Source organism: Apteryx mantelli, chromosome 2, assembly GCF_036417845.1.
Source record: "Apteryx mantelli isolate bAptMan1 chromosome 2, bAptMan1.hap1, whole genome shotgun sequence".
In the NCBI taxonomy this organism is placed as follows: Eukaryota; Metazoa; Chordata; class Aves; order Apterygiformes; family Apterygidae; genus Apteryx; species Apteryx mantelli.
Genome location: NC_089979.1, coordinates 119,372,747 through 119,389,010, shown reverse-complemented (window position 1 = coordinate 119,389,010; position 16,264 = coordinate 119,372,747). Strand labels below are relative to the sequence as shown.

The following is a 16,264-nucleotide window of genomic DNA, read 5'->3' as shown; positions in this document are numbered from 1 at the left end:
CTCTTTGCCCCTTGTATCTTTCCAACCATAATGTGATATATAGCAGTTTACTATCTAGAGTCCATCCAAATACAGGTTCCACTTGCCTCAGTTAAACTGCTTTAGATCTAGATACTTGTTAATGAACAGTTTAGTACAGTAAACATGAATATTATTCTCAAAATGGTTGGTTTACAAATTCCAGTAATTTCTAAACCTAACATGTTCAGAAACTAAAAGCTAAGCTTCAGAGACAAGAATGATTTAGCTTCTACATCCCTAAAATCTTAGTCAAGAAAAGGAAGAAGATTCAATGACAACCCAATCTTTTAATAATAAAAGTAAACTTAAAAAAAAAAAAATAATAATGCCTCTTTAATGTCTCAGATGTGACTACAGCACTAGGTCTTCCTAAGCACAAGAACATAACACAAGAACATACTCACTCTCCCCTCACAAATATATATGACTAAAGCAAAGAAACAACTCCACCTCCCTCAAATATCATTTATTGTCCTTAAAAAAAGGATAAATGGAAGGAAGAAAAAAGGGACAAGTTACCTTAAAATGAACATAAGTTTTTTAGACAAAAAAACTAGACAGACATTTTATTGATGCAATTTATCTACTCAGTACCTCCTCTTCCTTGTCCTTTCTAGTCCAGGAACCATATCAATTGCTGCCTTTCCCCCCTCTGTTTTTTAAAACACAAGCATACAGTCTCAGTCTCTTCGTACAGCATGCTCTATTTCCCCAAGGATACAATCCAGCCTTTCACCTCTAGTCTGAGTTTTCAAATGAGTGGACGGGAGGTATGTGAGCTCACTAAACATATCCTTGAGGGTCATATTATCAATGAATTGCTGGAACCTAGGGCTGGACTGTGTGAAAGCAATACCCGCTGACTTGTGCTAATGTGTGCTAACGTGGTGTATGTTGCCAGTGCCTTAGCTCTCTGTTGCAGACCTAGTCAAACATGGGTCACCATGGCCACAGGCCTTCAGATGACCTCCAGGCAAAACTTGCAGGGGAGACATGGCTGTCTTCTGGGATCATATTGCAGCTTCAGAGACAGTAGGAAAGCTCCAGCCCACCACAGTCATGGCGAGAAGCTTTAAACACCCATTAGGTTATACGTCACAGAGCGCAATGTTGTATGAGTGAAACCAACACTTCAGCAGAACAGCACAAGATAGGGCTTAATGGGGGATAGAAAACAAAGTGTCCTAAATCACTTCAGTAGATCTGCACCCGGTAAGAAGACACGAAGATAAGTCAAAAGGTGGTGGAGGAGGAATTGTGAAACAAGGATGAGAAGTCCTAAGAGCAGAGAAGATCTCACACCATCTTCTCTCCACTGTGGTCTTAGGACAAGAAACGATCACAGTGAGAGAAAGGCACTGGCAGAGACTCCTCTAGAACACACCTTCTCTATCCTTGCTCTCTGCACAGCCTTTACTGGCACCTTTTCTCCCTGTAGCTCCAGCCCCAACACCATATATGCCCTACCCATCACTGGTCATATGGTGGCTGGATAGTATTCACCCCTTCAGGATGCACTCCATACCTCTCAAGTTTGAGAGCAAATGCTTTAATGCATCTGATATATCCAAGTCTCTTGAAAGAAACTATTCAGCACCAATTAGTTGGGGGGGTGGGGGGGGACAGAATGATTGTGTTGAGTTTTCCCAACTTAGTTTCTGTTTAAGTGACTTACACTTAAATAGTTACTCCTCCTCCAGCAGGATAAGCAATCTCTTCAAAAAATATTTTAAAATATTTTTAAAATGAGCATGTAATTTTCAGTATACTAGAAAGAAAATATTCTTCCTACTGCTGAGCTTGTCAGAATGTCACTTTGACTCTGACATCTTATAGAATTATTTCTTCTCTGAATCTAGCAAAATGATAAAAGATACAGCTTCTCTACAGGCAAAATCTGTGTATTTACCTCAGGCAGGCTGGACTCCAAAGTGAGCAAAAATATTGAGGTACAGTCCCTGTTTGCCACCTCTGACAGGCAGAACAACATAAAGGGTCATTTCTTAACTCCAGAGACTGAAGACAGAGAAACTTCTTGATATATTTTTATGACTGATTAAAATAATAATGAATACAATTCCATAGTGCCCTACTGCTGGTATACTTTGCAGACAGCCTGCTAGCTCCAGGTAAAGATACAACACATGTATTTCTTAACAGAAAAGTATTTTTGCATGTGGATATAGATATCAGTCAAGAAAAATTCTTCAGGATTCATTTAAAACAAGGCAAAAATGAATGCACAATAAAACATAATGGCACACTGATGATGTCAATTTACATGGTTATGAAGAACAAAAATGGCCACGTATCTATGAAAAAAATTGGAATGATTAGAAATCGTATAGAATCATACAATATAACGTAAGATGACATTAGTATGTTACAAGGCTTATAAGCAATCTTCCATAAGTGCTTTCTGTTGTTTCAGATTTCATTAATCATAAGGAATATAACTATTTCCCCCACTACTCATCTCCACAGTATAGTACTTAAATGTGTCCCATACTAGAAGTTTCTAGGCTACTTGCTGAAATCTCTATAAATTTCAGTTGGTAAAAGATCTGCTTGTGCTAGATTTTAATATTAACTAATTATCTGAACAAGCATTTACTTAACAAGTGTTAAGAATGTATTCCCAAACACGGCAGAAGTATGAATACATAGCCATGATCTATACTGGCCTCGACTAATATATCTAATAAATAAGTTCACCCTCTTGTTCCTTTACTGTCTTGCTACAAAGCAGCAAAAGTATTATAGGATTACCTCAGCGTATCTTACTTCAGAAATTTACTCGGGCCACTTCACTTCATAGATAATATAATATAGTTATATCTCAGACATTTGACAAACAGCACAGTCTTCAAAATAGTGGGGGGAGGGGGGGGGGAAATCCAGAAACACCTTCAGAGACAAGCACATTTGTCTGAACAGAAGAGCCAGAATCAGCTTAATGGATAGCAATAATTTCCATCAAGACCAGAAAAAGAAGAAACAGGGCAGTTGGACCAAGGATGTAGAAGAGTGAATGTCTCTGGCTCTGTGGGTCCCTCTTGCCGCTGCTTTCACCCAAAGCCTTCCAGTATGCTAGTCTGGAGCAAGTCCTACTTCTGGCATGAATCTAACCTCAGCAACTACCTGAGGCAAAGGCAAGATCTTCAGTAAGTCTGCTGCCTTCACAGAAAAATAATGTTAGCTAGAAGCAGCTGGTTTTCACTCGTATTATCCATTTTCACATTTATACTGTGGATTTGCACGTATTCAAGCACTAGATGTTAAGGAAATTTTTGCTTCAGCAGAACTCAGTGCGCACACGCAATCTGACAGTCTCTTCCAAAAGCTGGCCTGGACACTAACGCATGCACTGCTCAGGAACCTGGGTTTGACAGACGAATATTAAGAGAATGATGAAAACAAACAAACAAACAAACAACAGCAAAAAAAACCCACACACATCTTTCTCATTTGAATTTAAAAACTCTCCAATCGAAAGGGCATCCCAGCAATCAGCTGAGTCTCCTTAGGGAATCCTGGTAATTGCAGCTATCATGACCTCTAAAAAACCACAGCTTTATCCTAATATATGCCATAAGTAATAGGGCTTGTAGGGTGGTCCTTGAGAACTGATAAGCTTGGTCAACAGTGTCTTTGAATTTGCATTAAAAAGAAAAGAAAAAAAAATCAAAGGGTAAGAGGTTAGCAAAAATGGCAATACTATTGCAAGGCTTACGACTATACTAACCCACGAGGGCCAGATGATTCAATTTTGAAATACATAACATAAATATGCTTTCTTACTATACATATCATTGCATTTAACACTGAGTAAGATGCCCATCCAAATCAGTTCTCTCTATCACAGCTGCAATTACAAGACAGGAAGAACAGAGTAACCCAAAATCTATGATGCTTTTAGCTTCCTCACTCGGAAGTGACCAACTAATAAATAAGCTTTAGTAGCTTATTTAGTCAACAGATAAAAAAAATTAAAAAATAAAAAATAATGTTCAACTAGGCCATAATTAGGTATTTTGTCCTCCTCTTAGACATTATTCCTGCCTTCCAGATAAGATGCATAAAGACTTTCTTCTTATCAGAAGTTAAGTAAAACAAGGCAACTCCAGTAGTGCTTAAGAAAGGCTGGCTACCCATAGCATGAATACTCTGACAAAGATAACATTTCTCAGTGGTTCACTTCAACCTCACAGCCTTGGGAAGACGCAATGATCCGGGATCTCAGAAGACACTGAGGGTTAGGGAGGGACAGATGAGAACCCTTTCTTCTCATACAGTCATCTGAGGGCAAAGTAAAGTGTGAAACCTTATGGCACTGATCTCTGAGCCCATTGCTGCAAAAAGGTGTAATGATGCACTGATGATGAGTCTTCTGAGAATCAAAAATATAACTTCTACACCTTACTGGGCAGAAAGTGGCTCTTGCCTACCTCAAGCATACTATATTTTCCAAGAAGAAACTCATTTTTCAAGGTGTGTGTGTGGGGAAAACACTGACATTTCCTCTGGTGATCTTTGTTCAATGTCTGAATGCAATTCAAACAAACAGTTTCTCTGGGAAATGCTGTTCACTGTTGCACAAGCAACAGGCATAACTCCAAATGGCCTCTAAAAGAGGAGCAGCTCTAAAAGTCTGTTGTAAGAGTCAAGGGAATGGTAAATGATGAAACATTCTCCAAGGGAATAGCAGAGAAACAGGAGGAGAACTTCAGGACAAATTGAAAGAAAAAGAAATAAAGAGCTATGATCTAGTAGCAAAGATAACAGCTATCCAGTCAAGTCACTGACAAGAACTGAAAGCACTAGGTAAAAACCATCCCTTATGGCAAAAGTAGTGGTATGAGAGATGATTGAGCAGACTTGTTTAAATACTCAACACAAAGAAAATCATGACTCTAATCTCTAGTCTTTGGTCATCTATACAGTCATGACATAAACATACAATTCACAGCTCATATGGATAAGGTTTCAAAGAAGAGCCTTTCTGAAAAAGCAGCCTACCAGCCAGACTCAAAAGCAGGTTTAAGCTATAAATGCTCTAAAGGTTACACATACATTCCACATATTTAGAGACTGAGAATCCTCTACTTATAGAAGTACTAAGACAAAGTTTTTACAAAGAATTTCAGATGCCACAAATGCTTCTATAATAGTCAATATATTTTACTAACTAAATTTACTGTTCTAAAAGGTCAACACGTCCTCAGTATTTGAGTAGTTGGTTTCCCAGGCAACAGTTTGCCACAAATACATGTTGAGATACACCTTTAATAAATATATTTTTTTAATTATATATTTCTTCTACTATTTATTTCTTCAGTCACTCCAGATATTTTTAAATCTCTCGTGTCTTTTATTACCTCAGTGCTAGATGTTTCTAAGTACGTGCTGCTGCCGCAGCAACACTACTGTTTTCCATCTGGAAAGCCAACAGCAAACTCATCAGCGAGCCTGAGCACTACTCAGCAAATTAGCATCCAGTTATCACACTTAATTTATTGTCAACTTATTGTTCAATTCTAAAGGATTACCTGTACTGGTAGATTAAATTCACAGCCCTGCCAAAGACCGTCTACCTCACAAACAATAATTTCTTTGTTCCAAACCTTGTGCTCCCATGTCATAGTCCTTTGTTTGTCTTACCATCATCCTATATTAACTTATAAACCCTTCAGGGCAGGGACTAGACCTGACAATTGTATAGAAAGAAACATAATGATTTCAGATGCACCTTCTAAGGCTGTCTGTATTAAAAAAATAATCATTCCTCAAGTAAGATGCAATATTTCAAAAGAGAAATTTCAATTTTGCAAGAATTTCGTTGATTCCTTGAAAGAATTAAACTTTTCAAATGCCAGTCATGGTCAGCAGCATAAGAAAGCATATGCTCAAAGCAGTGATGAACTTCCAGGGACTTTGTGCTATGTTTGTTTTCAACACCAGGAGATATATTAGGTTTCAGTTATAAGTTTTCTCAGTGAAGTCAGATGAATATAAACAAGGACAAAGTACTATTTACAAGATATTGCCATAGAGAAGTATAACAATATGACAGCAAAACCCTGCAAGCCAATTAACTTTGGCACATCCTCCCAGACCCACCTTTTAGCCATCTTTGAACAGGTACAATTATTCTATTCTTACAGAATTAACATTAAGAAAAACATCTCAAACAATAAATTCTGGAATGTAAAATGTTCAATTTTTAGTTCCAAAATATACGTAAATATATTTTAATGTAATATGAAATATAAATATGCATACACAAAAATGCTCCAAAACATTTCAATTTCCATACAAAATATTCAAAACTTTTAAAATAATACCCAAAACATGTCAATATCATGAAAGGAAATTTCTTACCGAAACAGCAGTTATCTTCAGGGAATCTACTGTAGAATGTGTGAAAAGGTACCACAACACAGGTCCAATTTCTGCTGTAATAAATCCTTGTGCATGGCAAGAGAGAGTAGTGCAAACATTTTCAATGATTTTTGCTGCCAAATGGTTCACTACACGCTCTTCCTAGAGGGGTAAATGGAAAGGAAAGCTTATACGCAAACATTTTTAGTGTTTCTGACTTGTTTTTAAACTAACTACTATGCCTATGTTTTATTCACTGTACACTGTCTTAGCATGGCTTCTTAATTTTATTCGAAGCTTGGAAAAGTAATTTCACAAGAAACTGCAACCATTTCTGAGAAAATTGTTTATGAATCCTATTCTGCCGCCACTTTCTCTTCTATTGTAAAGAAGACAATTAATAGAAATATAATTTAATACAAAATCTTTCAACTCCAAATGATCAGCCTGAATTAAATGCAGTCACTAAAAAAGAAAAGGTGTTATGTCACAGGTGTCCTGTGATCAGTGCTTTATGAATAGGTATCTGTTTACCAGCATACATCACTACAATAGGCTTTGAATAGCATGACTATAAGTGAGACATACAGTTATATGAAGAAAAACAAAACTAAAGAGATTAAACCCTTTTGACTCAAAGCAACCAATAACCCCTGAGGATAAAGAAAAAGCATTCTTGCAAGTCAGGTTATCTTGTAATTCCCTTTTCTTCCTCTGTGGAAATACAGAGTCTTGACCAACTTCTAAGATAAACCTTTGGGAGCCATTTACTCCAGCAATTCCTAAATTCCCCTAACAGATTCTCAACTCTTAGTGGTTTTTTTTTTGTTTTTTGTTTTTTTTTTTTTTACACTAATCAAACCTTTTTAGCTGCAAAAACATTTGTGGAGAGTCATCAAATGATTCTATTAAAAAAACAAAGTTATTCATCCAGACTACATGTAGTCTATACACGTATCTTTAATTTCTACTCTAATTCTACATATTGCTATGCACACTATAATGCTTCCATGGAATAAAAAAATATGTCAGAATAATGATAAGCCATCAGCATATCATGGATTTTATATGGCAGTAGGTCTTTCTCAAGAAAACTGACTGACTCCAATGGAAGTTTAACGTAATACTTAAAATCAGTGTGTACGATATCTTTACCTTAACAGAAATGGAAGATTCATTGCTGGTGGTTTTTTGGCTGTACATTGCCTTACCTTATTTCCATCTGTAACTATGAATAGGTAAGGTCTTTCAACAATAACTTAAATGGTATCCACGAGTTCAGCAAGAGTGAATTTTTAACATAAGAAGGACAATCAATTTAATTTGTCAAGGCTACCTCATAGTCTGGCTTCACAAATAATTCATCACAATATCTAACTGATTTCTTTCTTATACTAATCTCCACCACCCTTTGGATTTCTGACATTTATCTTCACAATCAGAACCACCAACAACTGTGAGCAATAATAATGAAACCTTTCAGAAAGCAGTATAAAAGTACAAAAAAGAAGTGGACAACATTCATTTCACTAAAAATATATTCTACACCAACTCTTCCTTCCACTGACCTAAGTGTTCTAAAATACAGACATTGATGTAGAAATGTTTGGAAACTCTAGTATAATGCTGTCAAAAAAGCTTTATTCATACTAATTTTCATGCTAATCCTTCCTGTTCTCACGAAGAACTGCAGCTCTGCTCAAAACAGTTAAAAGAGATACCAAAGCCAATTCCTGCTAAAGAGGTTATCCTATGTTATAAAACTCTACTGATTTCTGTGGTCTTCCTTAGATTTACAGCTATGAAAACAAAAAAAAATTCTGTTCCTGGGTTTTTAGTTTTTAATACTGCAATATATTTTATCATTTCAGTCTATTAAAGACCTAGATACACAGATATGTTTACCAAAATTAGGTGTCTCAAAACTTTTTATAAATAATATTAATTTTTAATCTTTTTCAGTGAAATATACTTCTGAATTTCAGTCTATTTTTTTTGCACAGGTAAGGTTAAAAAATGCATAGATTTATCGACTAAAGCATTTAAAATCCACTCCATAATTAAAACATTCGTATTCAAGTTAAGTCTCTTTTACATGCTAAACAATTACTAGGAACACTAATTGGAGCTCCATTGCTGCTCTGAACAGTCAACAACACTTACTAAATACACTAAAATCCCATAAACCAACCATAATAAAAGCTTTATGCAGCAGATAATGGTTATTATGAACGCTAACAGATCTCCAGATGCAGTTCTAACTTTTCTTAACAAAATTTGGTCCTGAATGTGTGTTTTATCTTGTTCTTTTTAGCTGCTGCTGAAATGAGTTACAACCTGTGCCAGATAACCAGTCATTCTACTGTCTTGGCTAGAAAAGGGTCATGCATCGTAACAGTGCTCTATAAACTCAAAGAGGCTGTCAGAGTAATTCCATTTGCTGTCACCTGAGATGTCTATCTTAGCCCCTCTGGGATCTATTCCTAAGCACTGTCTAAGCAACAAGACCTGTACCATTTTCTGCTTAATTAAGTCTCTGGAAGGGAAGTCTGAGCTAAACTAATATTTGGCCTCTTAACTAAGAGTCATCCTGTCATGTTACCAGCACATAAGCTATGTTAGTGGAAAGAACTGGATCTTCAAGATACAAGTAAAGAGCTTCCATGTAACAGTTAACCTCTGCCATATCATGAACTGCGTTAAACCTAAACCTATGAATAGAACTGTATCAAGAAGAAGCATGTAGTCTACTTTCTCTATTTTTAGATTTCAACTAGTTCTACAAAATGCACTTAGAGCTCCTAAATTTCAGTCATGTTAAACACTTGCAGATAACTCTGTTTTTGATTAGAGTCACAGATGTTTAGTGAAAATGAGCTGTAAGAGAGAAAGCAAATACCAAAAGGGTAAAGAGATGTAAACTGCTAAAGGAAAACTTCTTTTAATGAAGTCTTTTTATTCAAATTTTTAAAGAAATGAAGCAAATCAAAATTATCAACACATCTACTTTCATTTTTTGGAAATAACAATCTACTTGATACTCTTTTTCATTGTGGAAGAACTAACAGTGCATCACAGATTTTAGAGGCACTGAAGATACAGTCATTACCTTAAAGAACATACTACATAAAAATATCATAATATCCTTTAAACCTTGAGCATAAAATATTTTATGACCTTTTCATACTATACTGTGTATAGATACATATACTTGAGATAAAGCACAATACTGATAAAGAAACATTTGAGAAGCAGACTGAAAGATTTAGGAAATAAGACAGTAGTCCATCATTATTCTAAATCAACTTCCAAATAGTTCTTCCTTTAATCTAAAAAGACAGACAAAATGAAAATACAAACATAACTTAATGAAATAAACCTGCATGATTCTAAGCATTCACGATTATAAGAATCAAATCTCATTTGACTATAATTTGCAATATAAATCCTTCACAAAGAAGAATGAACATGTAGAAATAAATTTTTATATACCTTTTGTGGAAAAAATAAATAATTCTGTCAGTAAACTAGAGACCTAAACAAGAAATAGAAGTCTGAATGTGTATGATTCAGACTATTACTTTTATAGTATAGACTGTCCTGTATTCTATGAGAAAATAGTCATAATATTATTCTCTTCTCCTTTCTTCTCCAAAGCCACTGTAAAGGCACTGTTCTGGCTAAGAACATACCTTCCAAGTAAAGACTCATACAAATGCAAAGTTCACTACAGAAGTCAAACTGGGACCGGACCTTATACCTCTAATACTCACTAACCTACGTATAAAGTATGTTCCAGTAATATTGAAAGTTTCCTTAGGTAAACAGGAACAATAACAGTGACCATCAAAACAGAAATGTCCTTTTTAAGCTACTCTTTTGTATTGTACTTGAGCCCTTCTACAAAAAAATTACCACTAAGTCACTGTAACTATCAAATAGAAGGAAGAAAAGGAAAAATGAGGCTCAAATGTAAAAGAGAAAGAATCCTGTTAGTGTACAAACTTTAGAGAGGTGTTATTCACTACTTATTTTACATGAGGATTTCTACCCTCTGACTATATTGCCTTATATTAAATGTTAACCATTTTTTGGCTATCTTCTATTGTTAAAATTTCTCATTAGTTCAGAACCAAAAAATTCTGATTTTTATCTTGTTTCCTCATTAAGGAAGAACTCCTATTAAAGATGGAAGTGTGTACTGTAACTTACTGGCAAGCTGTAATTTATTAATAATCTTGCTTATATGGTACCTTGAAAAATGCATATCAAAGAGACAGAAAATTGCACTTTGTAACCTCATTCACCATTTCCAATTAAAATACGTTCTCCAGGTGTCATGCTTTCAAATGAGAGGATAGTGCACATTCTAAAAGTCAGACACAGTTTATTAGCTATAGCTGTATATATTAATTTATCCTTGCAAACATATTGTGGAAGTAATACGAGTTGAGAGTTTAAGAAAAGAGTGGAAGCAGAAAGGTGAGCTGATTGAAGTGTGAAGAAAGGAAAATGAAAGGCAGAAAATAAAGCTGAGATTTCACTGAGTTAATCTTAAATTGAACCTTAAATATCATAATGAAAAGCAAAAAATATATGCAGAGCCAACAGTGTGATTAAAACAAGAGAAGGGACAATACGTTTAGAGTGAAGCAGACAAGGGTAACTTTAGCAAAGGTGTTTTGAATAAACTAAGTAAAATGGATGAAAGGAAAAAGGGTGGCCACATCAGCATTATGTGGTTAATATTAAACAGGAGTACCCTTTCTGAAAAAAAGTGACTACATAACGTAAGAACATCGATAGACAGTGACAGCGGGGAGACAAAATTTAACAAGAGAAAGCCCCCCAAAAAATCTTCAGAAGCCTCTGTTTTGAGAATGTGTACATTAAATAATCTTATTTTTAATGCTGTAGGAACTAAGCACCTTAACTGTAGAAATCAGGACCCTGCTATCTGAGTGACTACACACAAACATTTAGAAGTTGAACTTGGACACAAATGCAAATGCCTATATGTCAGGAATTGTGTGTCACTCTGTTGGAAAAAGCTGTTGTAAAAGGTTAGTAGACAAAGGTTCCAACATTTACCACATGGATTCTGACAGACTGAAAAATTATACCAAAGCTAAACATGTCAAATTAGACTTGTCATTGACTTATTTATGAGTATATCAATTTCCTTATTTTGACACAACATCAAACAAGCCTGTTCTTTGCCTGAACCAAAAATAACTTCCATCTCAATTTATCAGTGTTAAACTGTAGCAAATCTGAACTTGTGCTCCCCTACTGATAAAAGTATTTTCCAATCTACTAGTTTACTGTCCTAAGAGCCCTTTAATCTATATACTTTTTGTTACTGTTAAATTTTCAGGTATAGAAGGTATGCAAAATTGATACTACGTGCATTTTCTGAACTTTTTGTTTCTTTACAGGCAAATAAAAGGGACACAAGCACATTTCAAACTTTCTCCTGCCTCTATTATTCTGTTTCCGTGAGTAAGTCTGGTCTGATAATTACAACTATTACTAGAACTCCAGAGATCCAAGCACACTTCAGAGCAATTCCTAATGGAATTGAAAAACAGCCAACTTATCTTAAGAAATTCAAGGTTATATAAACTATGGTACTGAATGACGTAAATTAGTTTTACTTTCTTAAACTGTTATTAAAAACATCAAATAAAGCTTCCTAATTGGCAATAAAAGATTACATGAAAGTATTTCATAATGCACATACTTAACCCAGTGCAGTAATGCAAAGTTTATTACCAAAAAATTAGTTTGTCATTTTCATAAACACAGAGACCATACACATATTAACTACAGAAAGCATACTGAGAGATAAAATTTTATTAAATAGGCTTAAAATAATTAAAATCAATATATGATTTAATTAAACTTAATTCTAATTTGTTAATTGCTAATGTAAGAGGGATTTTGAGCCAGAGAAATGGGAAGACAGAAACCTCATGAAATTCAAAAAAGACAGTTGCAAAATTTCGCACCTAGGATGGAGTAACCCTGCACAGCTGCACAGGTGGGAGCTGCCTGGCTAGAGAGCAGCAGGGCAGAGGAGGATCCAGAAGGGCAGCAGAGCAGCCTGAACACGAGTCGGCCGTGAGCCCTGGTGGCAACGAAGGTTAACTGCAGACGGGGCCGCGTAAGCAAGGGTGCAGTCAGCTGGCTGAGAGAAGTAGTTATTCCCGTCTATTCTGAAGCGTGAGACAACATTCGGAGGCTTAGTTCCCCAATACAAGGAAGACTTTGACATAAAGGAGTGAGTCCAGAAGAGGACCACAAGTACGACTGAGGGGCAGAAGCACATGATATTCATGAAGAGGCTGAGAGTGCTACGTTTGTCCTGCCTGAAGAAGGGAAAGCTAAAGGGGGGAGATAATAGCCGTTTTCCACAACCTTATAGAGAAGATGTGATCATTATAGAGAAGATGGAGCAAGACTCTTCCCGGTGGTGCCAATGAAAGGTCACGAGGCAACAGGCACAGACTATAGCAAGGTAAATTCCAACTAGAAATAAGGAAACATGTGCTTCACAGTGAGAGAAGCCAGACACAGAAGCAGGGGCCCAGAGAGGCTGTAGAATAACCATCCCTGGAGTTATTTAAAGCTTGCCTAGATAAAGCCTTGAGCAACCTAATCAAAATTTGAAGTTGGATCCAACTAATAAAGTTGGCCTTACTTTGAGAAGAGGCTGGACCAGATGACCTCCAGAGGTCCAACCTAAATTGTTCTACAATTTGCATCCGCTCAAAAAAAAAAACAAAAAAACCCACTATATGTATTTTATATATATATACACACACACACACATATATAAAAGGCATTTGATCTTAATTTTCTTTACATGACTGTGTCCATAGATAGCACATTATTCTCAGTGCAAAAGACTATATGATTGTAACTAGAAAATATTAAACATGCTCTTTAACATATCTGGCAATGAAATAAAAAATAATTCTGAACATTAGGGATTTTTTTCTTCAGTTATTTTGACCATCCTGGTGGCACTCTGCTGGACTTACTCTATCATGTAACTCTCTCTTTTGTACTGGGGAGTCCAAAACTGAACACAAAACTCCAGGTGCGGTCTCAACAGCACTGAATGGAGGGGAAGGATCACTTCCCTGGACCTGCTGGCTACACTCTTGCTTATACAGCCCAGGATGCAGTTGCCCTTCTTTGCTGCCAGGGCACACTGCTGGCTCATGTTCAGCTCTCCACCAGTATCCCCAGGCCAGGTTTTCTGCCGAGCTGCTTCCTAGAGAGTCAGCCCCCAGCCTGTGCTGTTGCACCCACACTGCAAATGCACACCCTTGCACATGCTCTTGTTGAAGTTCATGAGGTTCTTGTTAGCCCATTTCTCCAGTCCGCCCAAGTCCTTCTGAACAGCAGCCCTGCTGTCCGGCATATTGACGCCACCCTCACTCCCAAATTTGATGTTGTCCACAAACTTGCTGAGAATACAGTCCATCCTGTCATCCTGATCATTAAAGAGCGTATGGGGGACCGGGTCAAAAGCCTTGCTAAAGTCGAGGCATACCATATCCACTGCCCTCCCCTTGTCCACAACACCAGTCACCTCCTCATCACAGAAAGGAATCAGGTTGGTCAGATGGCTGGAGCATATAACATATGAGGAGAGGCTGAGAGAGCTGGGTCTGTTCAGCCTTGAGAAGAAAAGGTATAGGGGAGATATCACAACTACCAGATTAGAGAATACAACAGAGGAGGTGGAGCCAGATCTTATCACAAGTGCATGGCCATAAGACAAGAGGCAGTGGCCACAAGTTGGAACATAGAAAATTCCGATTACATATTACAAAAAACTTCTTTATTATGAGGGTGGTCCCCTCCTAGAACAGGTTGCCCAGAGAAGTTGTGAGATCACCATCTTTGGAGGTGTTCAAGATTAAAGTGGACACATCCCTGAGCAATCTGACCTGATTAGACCTGCTTTGAGCAGGGGGTTGGATTAGATGACCTCTCGAGGTCCCTTCCAACTTAAATTATTCTATGATTATACAGCTTTAAATATGTTAAGATTTTCTTCTGAAAGATTTCTGGTTATATTTTAAGTCATTCTCATAACACTGCACAGACCTTTCTATAAAAATTCACGGAGTCAAATTTTTTTATTAACTTTTGTTGTTAAAGACTGTAAGATCTCCTTTTCACTGAATACTTAGAAACACTGAAGAGACTGACACATCATCATCCTGGATGCATCTACTCCAGTAGTCTTACTTCTACATGCTTTGAAACAAATATAAATAAATATTTAAAAGGAATACCATAAATTGAATTGATTATTTTCAAATCCTTCTCTCTCACTTTTCCCATCTTTATTCATTTCTCTTCCACTCCCTCACTCCTGCATCCAAAACATCTGGCACAAAAATTTGTCTGTTTTATAGCTGATCTATTATTTCCTTAAAAATGCAAACAGCTTGCAACCTTGCAAACAGCTGCCTAACACTAATGTAATTTTAACCATCCAGTTTTAGATGCTGCCACACCATTTTCCAAGAAAGAGAGATGGCTTGTAAAGAAGTTACACAGGATAAAGAGAAGGCTGCAACATGAGTGCAGCAAAAAGCAACAAAAGAAATTATAAAAGTTAGTGTGTGGTACGATTCTCTCTCCATTCCCAGATGTTGTGAGGTACTTCATGTATTTATGTATATTTTTGATTCTTCAAATTGGGCTGTTCCAGGAACTTGGGGCAGCTACAATTAAGATAGAGCAATTTGTATTACCACATATGCACTGTACTAATACAAACATTACTACTTAAAACAATGCCATTACAAACTTCTAGCATTTTCACAAACAGAAATTGTAGAAATTCACAAGTGTGCTTGGTTAATTTACTTGCTAACTTTAAATTTACAGAGGTATTAATTCAAATAGTTGCAAGTAAAATGTACTGTGTGTTATTTTTTTCCAAGAAAAATATGTGAAGATAAATTACTAAGAAAATTCTGACTCGTTTCAGGACTAAGAATTTACTTCATTGTACTGGAATAAATTAGTTTCTTATGGATGTTTCCATTTACTTCCTATATACTGAATATTCACAGATAGCAATAAATAGCTTCTAAAAAAGTGCCTTGCAATGGCATCTTACTGTAACTATGAGCTGGAAATATACACACAGTTGTGTGTTCTTGATCACCTGAAGTTTTGAAGATGTTGAAATGCATCTAGAGACCTCCACCATTAATCACAATCTGTAGGCAATAAAGATCCCAGAAAAAAGGAAAAAAAAAAAATTGAGGTATTTATCTTGCTTTCCCCACCTCCACCAACTCCCCGTCATGTTTTCTGCCTTTAGCTTTGCCTTGGGAAAAAATAAAGTCAACTGGTCTCAAATAAACCATAAATGCCAACACTCTACTCAATTCTTTTTCATTTTACAAATTGGAATTATATGCATGCTTTTCTTCCCTTAACATAGCTAAATCATCACCAAGAAAAATGAAGACTACAGCACAGCACATGTAGCAGGAAAAACTAGTTACTACTTTTAGGCCTCAGAAGAGCACTAATAATCCAATAACAGTGCAGTTTTTAAATACCTGTGTATCATCAGCCACTTCTTAGGTAGAAAGTAAATCTTGTTAAAAAATAAACTGTACGAACTATAAATTTCAGGAAGACGGTACAGATTGTCAGAACATTTCTCAAAAGAAAGCCACAGTATGAATAAACTCAGCGTTTACTAGCAGTAATTTTTATTTACTATACAATTTCCCAAACCCAAGCAGCAACGCATAAACATTGAATGTACAGAGAACGACACTGCAGTTTTGCATTCTTCTCCTGCTTAAGTCATGGT

General features: G+C 36.3%; 1 protein-coding gene across 1 annotated transcript in view; it reads right to left on the bottom strand.

The window, feature by feature from the left end:
* The window catches only part of ULK4 (unc-51 like kinase 4), a 249,784-nt gene that overhangs the window by 184,929 nt on the left and 48,591 nt on the right, over positions 1–16,264 (bottom strand). The window contains exon 20 of the mRNA XM_067292453.1: positions 6,403–6,564. Coding sequence (XP_067148554.1) covers positions 6,403–6,564 — 162 coding nt within the window. The remainder of the gene's footprint in view (positions 1–6,402; positions 6,565–16,264) is intronic.